This window comes from Protopterus annectens, chromosome 1.part0 (genome assembly GCF_019279795.1).
Source record: "Protopterus annectens isolate FY-2018-M chromosome 1.part0, PAN1.0, whole genome shotgun sequence".
Taxonomy (NCBI): Eukaryota; Metazoa; Chordata; order Ceratodontiformes; family Protopteridae; genus Protopterus; species Protopterus annectens.
This window is the reverse complement of record NC_056725.1, coordinates 971,742,207-971,755,032: the sequence shown is the minus strand read 5'-3', so window position 1 is coordinate 971,755,032 and position 12,826 is coordinate 971,742,207. Positions and strand designations below refer to the sequence as shown.

The following is a 12,826-nucleotide window of genomic DNA, read 5'->3' as shown; positions in this document are numbered from 1 at the left end:
GAGTATGGGGGCTCAATCGTTATGTGGGACAATAACATTATAAAATAAGCTAAAGTAGGCTTTCAACAAATAAAATACCTTTTTCACGTGTTAACAAATATTTGCGTAAAATCAAATCAAACAGTACTGCAGATATTCAGAAAATTCTTTTGCCTTTGTTTGAATGAAAAATGCATTAAAATAATCTCTGAAATACTTATGTTTTTGGACAAGTTCGTTCATTAACATGTCCCAATTCAATTCTCCATTAAAAGGCCCGATTTACAGTGATACACTAAGCTACAGACATAAATGCAATCATAATCATTTAATGTTCTTAAACAGAGTTTAATGGCAGCACCTGTATGAAATATTGTAATGAGTAAAAAAAAAATAGGTTTAGCATCTGTAAATACTTCACAGGCTGATACATTATTTGTCCTTCATCAGCCTCAAGTGGCAAATGCTTTTAAAATAAAGACAGAACCACAAGATGTTTCCCAACAGATAAAGAAAATCTAAGGGAGAATCAGTCCCTCACCGGAGAACTTCAGAAAGCCTTTCAAATTCCACTGACTTCACCAAGTGTGCTTTTTTTTGTTTTGTTACAATGATTACATTGGCATAATTATAATGTTTTGAATGGTTCTAATGCAAGTAATCACACTGGATAATTTTGTATTGTACTTAATTGTACATAACACAACAAAAAATGGAATTCATCTAAAAAATAGGTAAAACAAATTTTTTCCATGGGACAAGCCCTTTTTGGAGACTGTTCCCTGACCCCTCCCCCACACATTATTTTACATACTCCCACGCAAGGGTTACATCACCTTAGAGAAAGGGTATACTCCACTTAGGTTAACGCTATTAACCATTTTTCACACACAGCCAACTATGATCTGGCGTTATGACTTTAGTGACAGTGAGGAAGAACCATTTTAAATATATATGATTGCAAATTTAGTGGTAGAGTTTTGTTCGCCATCTTGTGTGTGGATGAAGGTACTTTATCAGCATGTGTATTTCACACTTAAATGCTGCAGTTATTTTTTTTCTACTGTCTTACGATTGAAAGCTGCAATATATTTAACTCTCCTTTATTTATAGGTATAGAAATTACATTTGTTACCCTTTTTTGTCTTTTCGATATCAGCTGTATAAATGGAGAAAGTGAAGAAAAGAAAAAAATAATTTAGCATGGAAATGACTCAAATGTAAAAAAACACAACTAACCAACTTGTTTTCAGTTCTGCAGAGAGAAGAAGGGTGACCTTTCAAAATAAATCTGTGTCATTGAAGAGCAGAATTATAGGGTGTATCAGTGGCCGTATCATCTAAACAGGAGAACCACAGATGGAAGGCAACCTGCCATTTGATGAGCTCCCTTCTGGGAAAATGGCCAGCATGCTATTTTGAACTGCATTAATGCTGTTGGAATATTGTATAGCACGAGAGTAGCACAGCTGCCTTTGTACTGCTTAGTTCTAAGCTGTAAAATGACATTTAACTTGTGAACTTGATATAAACCATAGAAATCTGTTACTTACTCATCCTCCCTTCCAGGGCCTGCAGCTTAGTGTCTGCATACACAGCTTATTACTGCACAAGTTGTGTTCCTGCTCAAAAAGCCCCTGTCATGGATTTGGGGCATACAGGTATCACTACAAAGAAGTAAGAATGCCTGTAAATAAAATATTGCACGTAAGTACCACATTAATTCTATATTTACCTTCAAAGCATCACTTTGTGGTATTTGCAATGACAAATAGAAAGGTCAGACTGATTTTGTGTGGCCAGCCTGCTTAATATCTCTCATACCAGACATCTAAGAATCACTTGCAGTAAACAGATTATTTATTAGCAACTGGGAATGTCAGAACCCTGCTGTCCTGACCACAGATAGAAAGGGATAAGACAGAAGGGGAGGTGAATGGTAAGTCTAAGCAATAATAGAATAACTTTGCTGAAGAAGGTCATATTGTTTGTGACCAGCAAGAGTATAAGGAAATTAAAAGGATTAATCAAAAGTGTAAAAAAAGCTGAAAAATGTACAGGCTTTAGAAGTATATATATTGAATAATGATACCCGTGATGTCAAATTGCTGAAGCTATAATTAATGACTGAGGTTCCAACAGCTGTGATGAATATTTTTCAAAACATTTTATGGTATTTTGATGCATCCTTCTTATAGTTGTGTCAGTAAGAGGCTGTTTACATATTACCTAAGCCATGTACTCTTTTAGAGGCAATAAAAGAGATTTGTGGGATTCGCATACGTGTCTATGTTCAACAGACCAAAAAAAAAAAACAGAATATAAATATAATTTGACTCTTACATGACAGAAAAATATTTTGACACTAGACAGTGTTGTGAGTGGCATTAGCTGCCTACCTGCAACAATAATAACATTATTGCACACTGTAATATAATACTTGTCACTGCTTAACACCCCCCCCCCAAATTCCATTGTATGCCCAGCTGCAGCCATCATCTTTGGGAAAAGATTCAACCTAGTTTACGAAGAACGCATGCTAGCTATGGTCCTATCTGAGGATTCCCAGTTTCATAGAAGACAGTGTAATAACTGTAGTTGGAGAAATTATTTAACTTTTTTAAATTCAAAAGGTGAAAATGTAGTTGGTACTTCCCAATCTGCAGGAAGATAATGAAACAACACAGTTGCAAACAGTATGCCGCTGGAAGGTAGAAGCATGCCAGCACTGGATAAAAATCACCAAATTATCACTGCTGATTCACTTCTCTTTGTAAAGTCTGGGGAGTAGCAAAAATACTAGGTGAAATCATGGTCAAGTACTCATTAACTCTTTCTTGCTGGTCTGACAGTGAAGCCATCACATGACAAGACAGCTCAGGGTGATGTTCATCCTTCTGGCCCTTTCCTATGTATTACTTAGTTGTCTGTGCACACAACAACACATTTTGAGAGATAAGGACATGAAGCAGCTCTTTTTGTTTGAAAGGCTTTTTCAAGTGTTTTTCAGAATTAGCCATATTTGGAAGCACATAATTAATGATTTCAGACTATATGATAAGCACACAAGTAGTTGCTGGGTATGACAAGGCTTTTCTAATCTGGATAATCCCCATCATTAGAGGGGAGGATTCAGAGAGGTGCACACAGCCACCCTGCTTCACCTCTCCCCACTGCCATCCTTCTTTCCGGTAAAAGAATTCTAGCACATAGTCACATAGGATGATTCACTGTTCTGGTTCGTCTTGGTAACTTTACGGGCATAAACATGTATATTCAGCATCCTTGACTTAATATTTCACACAATTAACATTATTAATGTTATTTGTAATCATAATAACTTGGAATGGCATATTTAACATTCTCCTGTATGGGTAGGGTGGGCTACAAGCTCAGTTCAGGCTCATGAGGTTAGCAGGTTAATGAGTCAGAAATCAGCCAAGCCCCACTGTTTTTGTTTTTTTTTTTTTTTTTTATCATGGAGACCAGGCTGTGTGTTCTTTCTGTTGGGTCCGAGCTTCTCTGTTAGGTACCAGTGACACTGTAGGATGCACAAACATTTGAAAGAGAAAGATGTTGATTACTATTAGATGCTCACTTAGAGCTGTTATTTTTCTTTAAAAGGTCTGTGGTTTACTTCAGTTTTACCATTGCTTGGAGATGATGGTAGAGGACATCTGTGTGCCTGCCTGTAGTTAATACATTACAAGAAAGGAGACTGAGTGAGGGGAGGCATGAGACAGTTTTCTTCATGGACTGAGGTACATACTGTTCAATCATGTAGTGAGATTCTCACCTGAATGGTCTAATCCTTCCTTCCTTTAACAGTTAGAGATGGTGTTCTGCATTTTGAACACTGAAGGCCAGCAGCTATTCACAAAATGGATAACTGATTTTTAAGGTAATTGTTATAATGAGTTTGGTTGTAAATGGTAGTAAATGATAACAAAGGAAAGTACAGTATGGTGGTCATTATTTTATGATGGGGAGGAGAGGGCAATCTCTGTCATAGCAGAAGGCAGTGAAATTACCATTAATATTGCCTGCACTGCAGTGGGTGGTGGGGGGCATCCATGTTGTTGTTGTTTGCCTTTCGGCTTTTCCCGGTCAGGAGTCACCACAGCGGAACTCCGGTCTGCTAATGATTGGCAGTAGATTTTCACAAACACTGAGGTGCCAGCTCGATGTCCAACCTTCAACGAAGGCATGTCCATTTATGCATGTCTTTCGAACGCCACCCAACCGCGGGGAAGACATGCAGACTCCACACAGAAGGCACTCCCCGCACTCCAACTGAGAATCGAATGGGAGAACCTCTTGCTGTGAGGCAACAACGCTACCGCTGCACCACCGAGGCACTGGGGGATATCCATATATGCATAAAACAACTTTTTAACTGTGGCCTCTCATTTGGCCTTGATGCTCCAGCAAGTCCCTGATTTTCTATCATATTTTTGTTGTATTCCTCCTAAAAACTGAGTTTTTTTTCTGACAAATTATTGAGGATTGTAGTTTTTAATGGCAGATATTTGTGTTTCAGACTTTGTATCCTTTATAAAATTCATGCTAACTATTATTACAGCACTATTTAAACTGTTTTTCTGGTTTTGTATTTCTGTCGTTCCCCCTGCACACGCATACACTATTTTTCAGCTTTGCCTCTGATTGTTGAACCAAGAGATTGAGAGATCTTGCCACCTTCATCATATGCTGACATTAGTGATACAGAGAAGGTGGTTTTCTATTGGGTGGGAGGCAAGCTGCATGTATAAATGCTGGGCATTTGTGCAAACACTATTGCATGAAAACTGACGTGTCAGATTTCTGAGAAAATGAATAGTATATGTGTTAGTGAGCGAGTTTTTCCTCTTGTGGAAAATAAGTTAATAAGTAATAAAAAGAAAACACTGTTTGACAATATGTACTGCCCTGTTTTAGTTGAGATACTTGAATTATACTACTGACTGCTTAGTGCATAAAATGCATTCTACTTGAGATGATGATAAATAGCTGTCAACACAGTTACATAGTTATGCAGGAGGAAAACAAAATGCTGATGAAAGAAACCATAAGTTTAGTATCACATTTATAAAGTAGTGTTTAAATAGCAGCAAACGCCACATAACAATAATTTAACTTTCTGTGGAAGGACACTTTGAGGCAACGGCTTAATTTCAGCTTTTATATACTTTGACACACTACCATGTATAACACTGTAGCTACATTTTAATAAACACATGTTTAAGTCAGAAATAGTTCTAGCTCACCATCAGATGTCTGTAACACAACAGTTTTGCTGTACGGCCCGGGTCCTGATGAATTAAATGATTTTACTCTGGCATTGTATGTGCTGTTGAAGTGTAAGCCATCTATGGTGCACAAGGTTTCTTTACCAACATACACCTCCTGGAACAAAAGTAAATTAAAATAGATTTCAACAAATTCTGTTACATAATAAATAACAGGGAGTAACAAAACCATTAGTTAGCAAGTTTATTTTTTAATTCTTTAATTTATTTTAATCTCCAGGTCAAACTTTTCTTAATTGGATAATTTTTCTATATGCATATCACATGCACTAACATATGCAACACACTTACTGACTTACTCCCTCCATTTCAGACTCCATTGTTGTACTTATAACTTCTGACCAGGTAAGCATAATGAAGGGAAATATCCCCAAGGATATGTCTACCTAAATGCCACTGTTGTTAGGCAAAAAACAACTACAACCTCCAAACCAAAAATCATGGTTCTCTCTCAGAAAAGGGTCAGAAGACAAACAGGCAGCAACTACTCCAAGTGAAAAGTTTTAACTGGCAGTTGGCACACATGATTAAGGCTGTGAGCTATTAACAAGCTACTTTTTGTGGTACAGGATTTAATTCCCTCAGCCTTCATTTGGCTACTGTGTGACCTTGATCAAATCATTTAACCAGACAGTGCTTTATGGCAATTAGAAAATTGGGCTAGGCTCCTTAATGATCTCCTGGATTGCATGCCTAATACCTATCTATGAACCTAAGTGTACTGGAGTCTTGCTTACATGTAGGGTAAGAAGGTTCTAGAGACTGCCAGTGGGCAGCTCCAGCTGTACAGAGTTACGTGTGTTGTAGGTGCCTGTGTTGGTGAAGTGATAAGAGAGTTAGTTATAGTACAGTTTTCCTTCTAATGGTCAGTCTATGTCCCCATCCCCTCCTGTGATCAAGAGCTTTGGTTGGAGACTGAATAAATCAAATACTGGATATCAATACTGGAAATGGGGTTCTTTTGTAGGATATCTGGGCTCACTCTTTGTGACAGAGGAAAAAGTTCAACAATCCAGAAGGATCTCAGAGCTACAGGTCCTCTTGGCTGAAAGGAGTCAGTTGAGGTAGTTTAGGTGATTATTAAGGATGCCATTAGGGGCCTCTTAGAGAAGGTGAACCAAGAAAAGCTTTCTAAGAAGAAGAAGCACCAAGGCAGACGTAGGACATTCTGGCAAAATAACCTCACCTGGGAACCCCTGCGGATCACTGATAATGAGCTGAGGAGAGTTGCTGGGGAACAGAAAAGTGTCATCTGCCATGATCAGCCTGTTAACACTCTGGCCCTCACCAAGACGAATGGTTTAGGAAACGGATGAATAAAATCACTGCAATAGCACTCTTAGATTCAATCCACACTCTAACTGGTTTTGTGCTTGTAGGTACCATGACATACAGACAGTGTCTCCCAAATACAGAGTACAGCAGTCTCTTGGATTCCGATTACCTAGCTGTGTAATTAAGGTATTCATCACGATAGAAAACAGAGAGGAATGAAAAGACAATAGAAAGCTGCTATAGAAAACAAATGCCTTTTAGCATTGGAATACAATTCATTTATGAAACTAGTTTTGAGTGCTGACACTGTGAAGTCTGAAAAGGAGAGTATTATTTCTCTGTATCTAAACTCATAGCTTATAAAATACTTTGATGGTGTCTGCTGCATTTTTTGCATTCTAATACTGATGCAAATGTGCATAGACATGCAGCTGCTGACCTCCTGCTTATACCACTATGTACCAGCGACATCTGTGGCATTTGCCAGATTCCAACATCCCAATACAAATGTCTAGGCATATGGCGCAGTCGCATATGAGCTACTAAACATTGTCATCTGCTTTTCATGCTTTACTGGCCAAGTATAGGAACATATTTTCCTATTGTTGCTGCTTCATTTCACTTCACTGTTCTTGGTTTACTCAACACAAGCATTTAGCCCTTTCACACTGCTCTGCATACCCACTGCCTCCTGGGTTTAGCCTTCATAATATACTGTGGCCCATATGGGGATAGAACCCACAACCTTTGCGTTATTAGTACTATGCTAATACGTCACATGACACAATGTCATCCCACAGAATATGTTGTCTGTCACTAGTTTGCAGAGAATAAACACATATTACAGTGCACTACTCCCCAGTGAGCTCACACACATTCTTCCAGTCCTCACAGTAACAAAGCAAAGAAGGGATGTGTACCATGGGATGACTGCTTTCTTGCCCACAGTAGATGGTCTAGGTTCTTTGTAAATAGGATGATTGGTATCAAGTTTTGTATCCTACCACTGAGCCAGAAAACAAGGCTGACTGAAGCACAAAACATACAGCGCACATAGAAGTTCCTTGCTCCAGGTCTACAAGAAGTATATCTGCAAGACTGCCATCAGAGCCACCATAGACACTAGTGCATCTGGTAAGGCAGTGTGATACTGGGTGCATGACAGATTGTACTAGCATACTTGTCCAGTGTCAGAGCATAGCACGGACACAAACTCAGAGTTATGGTGAGCAAAGCAGGATTCTATCTTTATTCCTGCTGCTGGGCCATCATATTTGTTAGTGGCATCTGTGCTGTGGATCTGAATGCACAGGAGAAGTCTAAGACACAAAATGTGCTGTGTGACATAATGCTATAGAGTTCTACAAAAGGAAAATTCACAATGAGGTAATACATCAAACTTAATTCATAACAGGACTGTAACTGTTACATTTGTCACAGAATAACATAACTGAAAAGATCAGGAACAATCACTGAACCCACCCCCTACAACCTACTTCAAGGTATAGCCACAACCTTTGCATTCTGATTTTGAGCATTTCACTACTCCAGAAATTTGCAAAATTCAGATTAAAACATTCCAGCTTAAGTTTATTTTATTTGGTCATTTTAGGCAGAACCTACTTTTAAAGTACCAGTAACATTGAATTAAATGCAAACATTATGCATAAATATAAAGTTTCATGAATAATCACAAAAAATTCAAATTATAAAATAAAACTTCAAACTAATGTACAGTGTCAAGATATAAACTTTAAAGGATGCTTAGAAAAGGATAATGCTTGCCACTCATGTATCTTGAATTCACCCAAGGAAATACAGTTGTCGCCTGTATCAGTAGAAACTTTCCAAAAATAACTAATTTGCTTAGACCAATAAATGCTTCTGGTGAAATACATGGTATACAAAGTCTGAAAATATATATAGGCATTCTATTTATTGATTTGGTTCCAGGGTAATTTGTTATAATTTACAATCATATGTGTAATTGGCTAAGCTTATGGCCAATCATAAAATAGTTTAAAGTGTTGTTAATTTATGAAAATATTTTCTAGCCAAAGTTTTAACTACATGATTATATAGTCCATAGAAGATAACATAAAACAATCTCTAAAGCTTTCCTTGCTTCACCTGCTAAGTTAAAAGGAAAACTATAAATTGCGGCAGACTTCTTCCTTTAAATGTTACACTGGCACCTACTTTTAAAGTACCAGTAACATATAATTAAATGCAAATGTTAAACATAAATATAAAGTTTCATGAACAATCACAAAAACTCAAATTACAAAACAAAACATCAAACTAAAAGAATGTAGAAATATAAATAAAAACAATCTTACAAAGTGCTAATAATGGATAAATTACAGACAAAGAAATTTGCTGTTCATGTATTTTGAATTTTCCCATGGAAATAATGTTGCAGCTTGTATCAGTAGAAACTTTACAAAAAAAAAAAATAATTTGCTTAGACCAGCAGATGTTTCTGAAGAAATACATCATATATAAAGTGTGAAATATACATATATATATATATATATATATATATATATATATATATATATAGCCATTCTATTTATTGATTTGGTTCCAGAGTAACTAGTTACAATTCAGAATCATATGTATGATAGGCTAAGCCTGTAGGCAATCATAACAATAGTTTAATAATAATTGTCTTTCGGCTTTTTCCCAGTTAGGGGTCGCCACAGTGGAATTCCGGTCCGCTAATGACTGGCAGTGGATTTTTAAAGTGCTGAGTTGACAGCCCAACGCCCAACCTTCAAAGAAGGCGCACCCATTCATGTATGCACCTACCTGCATGTTTTTAATGTCACTTGACAGTGGGGAGGACATGCATACTCCACAAAGAAGGCACTCCAGCCAAGAATCAAACAGGAGAACCTCTTGCTGTGAGGCGAAAACGCTAACCTCTGCACCACCGCAGCCATAACATTAGTTTAAAAAATACTTTTAATTTATGATAATGTCTTTCCTTGCAGCCACAGTTAATTATACGATTACAGTCCATAGCAGATAACAGAAAACATTCCCTAAAGCTCTCTTTGTTTCAATTGCTAAGCCAAAAGGAAAACTGTAAATTATGACAGACATCTTATGCAAAATGCTAAGCTGACATCAGCATCAACCCCTTTTTCCATTTTATACATTTTATACGTTTTATTACTAAGTATGTTAAAACTCTAAAACTTATCAATATATGCACACAGATGCATAATGCTTTTAACCAATTCCACTATCTGATCATATGTATTGCTAATAAAATGAACTAAAAACTAGAAAAAAAATAAATAATGATATACATCTTTGTTGCACAGGTCCACAGCATGTTTTGTACATTTTATTGGATTGATGGTTAGTGGAGGCAAAGTATGTCCACAGTAAGATATTTGCACTTGTTGCAAGCAATAACAAAGGCAACAACCTCTATAAGCAAATGCAGATAATACCAGCCATTGTAATATGCTTCAGACATTTTATCAGCAGTTCTCAAAAGTCTGCCTTCCTCACAAAACTGATTTGTGCCCATGTTAAAACTTATTTCATGCTGTACTAGATACAGTACATTAGCAACAAACTCACATATCCTCAATAACAACAGTGATACCGAGAAGACTGGATGTACTTGACTAAGAAAATGCAATAAAATGCAAGCTATACAGTCCATATAAATATACTTCAGCATGTTTCCAGCAATAACACAGATAGGGTGCATATGATAAACATGATTAACTGTCCATGCATAAAAAACATTGCTCATTTTAATATATCTAATCTAAAACAAAGCACAACTATTAAATCTCACTCACCACAATGGCCCACATATCACAGATGAAAAGGGCAACATATGCATAACTGACTGGCCAGTTGTTCATTATTGCCCATAATAATGTATTTCAGTTGTTGTGGTGTAACACACCTGCAACAATCTCCCAGCACTAATAACAGCAACTCAGCAGTTGTATTTGTAAAACAGACAGCACAGTCAGGAGAAATATTTGCTATAGTAGAAGTTTTCAAACAATAAACATCTGTCACCCCCCAGCCCTCATAATGGAAAAAATTGGAGTGTACATAGTAAATACAACTGACTGACTGTACAGTCAGAAACAAAATGTCCCATATTTATATATTTCAGCTTCTTCAAGAAAAAAAGTACACCCAACAAGAATCTCCCATATACCTACCATCATGGCAGCTACGGCTGCAGTGGTGCAATAAATAGGAATGACTGTCAAGGCATGAAAAATATTGTCCATACTAAACTGAGGTAGACACTGTATGCACCCATAAGGCCCCTGTCCCACATTAGCAACAGCTGAAGATGATACAGTAAATATGATGCTCATCAGTCAAAAGAAATATTGTCTACAGTCATGTATGAGAGGCTTTGTAAACATATATGCAGCAAAACCGTTCACCCTTACAGTAGACAGTATTCTCACTTGCCTCTTATAATGTCTTCATACCTCTCTATATAATGATGTGTTGCTATCCCTGTAGCATAAGCCATCTCAGTCATTATAGCTACATCATATCCATAAGGTACAACAACAAGAGTGCTGGGACAGCTCAGAAATAAATCCCATAGTAGTTTATTTCTGCTAGTATAAAACAATAAATGTATAATAAGTCCAGTGTCAATGCTTCATCTTCATAAAAAAATCAGTTCTCAGTACAGGGAAGCTTGCTTTGCTCATCCTACTTTATACCGCCTATGTATTGTCCCAGCTTACACATCAAAACGTACAGCAATTTGAAACAGAACCCTACGGCTCTCATGCCCAACTCCTTATCTCATCTTGTCATCCCATTTACTTACTACCTGTCATTCATCCTACTTTCTTCTTCTCTTTGTATCTCTCTCTCTCTCTCTCTCACACTTCCTCTCCTTTCTACTCCTCTTTCTGCTGCATGCCTCTTACACCTTTTCTCTGTCTTCTCCCCGTGATATCCTTTCTTGTAACTATTCTCACTTGCCTCTTCTAATGTCTTCATACCTCTCTATATAATGATGAGCTGCTATCCATGCAGCATAAGCCATCTCAGTCATTATAGCTACATCTTATCCGTAAAGCTCTGCTAAAAATCCATTTTCCATCCATGTTTTGATATTTGTAACTGTTTCTTGAACTAAATACTGTAGCATATTATTGTGTATGTAAATACATATATATGTTTGTTTTTTTAGCATATTCTTGTATCTGTAAATATGTTTTGTCCATTTCTTATGTGATCCTATTCAGCTGGGCTGTGCCTGCAAATGGTCCATTCAGATCAATGCACTACCCCTGTAAACAAATATAAATAAATTAAAAAAAAATAGAATAAAATGAAAGTCTCATATCACTAATATATATATATATATATATATATATATATATAGCTTACTACAAACAGAAGAGGGGATTTAGAAAATGATTTTATTAATTTCCTGTTACCATGGGTTAAAAAACACTCAGCAGAAGGAATTCAGGCTTCAATAATCTTTCTGCCAAATGACATCCTATGTACTTCTTTAAGGCTGTTGAAAACTTCTTGTAATCTTACATCCTCATGAACTAGTGTCTTCTCCCTCTCTATCTCTCGTTTATTACTTTGGATGCAGGCCTACGTAGCAGTAAAATGGAACCGAGGACTCCAAAAATAGCGCAATTTCAACTTCATCTTTAAGCACCTGTATGCAAGCACTGCACAAAGAAAGTAATGCAACATTAAAAATACTTAGAAGCAAAAATATAAAATGGCAAACAAAACAAAGATAAGAGGAAAAGGGCAAAAATTAAATATTGAAAATAATGTTAAATTATAAATGTAACAATTAGTAAAGCTAGGCAGACATACAAGTAAAGACTAGTAATACAACTAGTCAAAGGTTTATTGATTGGATCTGCATGGTGGCATAGATCAGCCAATTAAATGCCATCTCAAATATGTATGTTTTAAGCTCACAGTTGGAAGTGACAAAAGTTGGGGACTCTCTTGGCCAAACAGGTAGCAGATTTCACTAATAAGGACATTGATAACTAAATTCTTCCCTACCTGAGGACACCAGACAAAATAAAGGGCCTGCCATCAGACCCTGAGAGGCGAAGTGCAGGAATGTGGTTGGCCTGAAGAAACACAAAACCTCCTGTTGATGGAGGGTTCAAAGAATGAAGTAAACTAAGACAGCAACCTTGCAAAACAAATTATGCTTAATAGGCATCTAGTACAGACTCCTCAAAGCCAACAGGATGTTGGCATTT

General features: G+C 36.9%; 1 protein-coding gene across 2 annotated transcripts in view; it reads right to left on the bottom strand.

Moving 5' to 3' along the window:
- The window catches only part of TRIM67 (tripartite motif containing 67), a 965,652-nt gene that overhangs the window by 353,455 nt on the left and 599,371 nt on the right, over positions 1-12,826 (bottom strand). For both annotated transcript variants that reach the window (XM_044064611.1, XM_044064621.1), the window contains exon 7: positions 5,247-5,385. In XM_044064611.1, the coding sequence (XP_043920546.1) occupies positions 5,247-5,385 (139 nt within the window). The remainder of the gene's footprint in view (positions 1-5,246; positions 5,386-12,826) is intronic.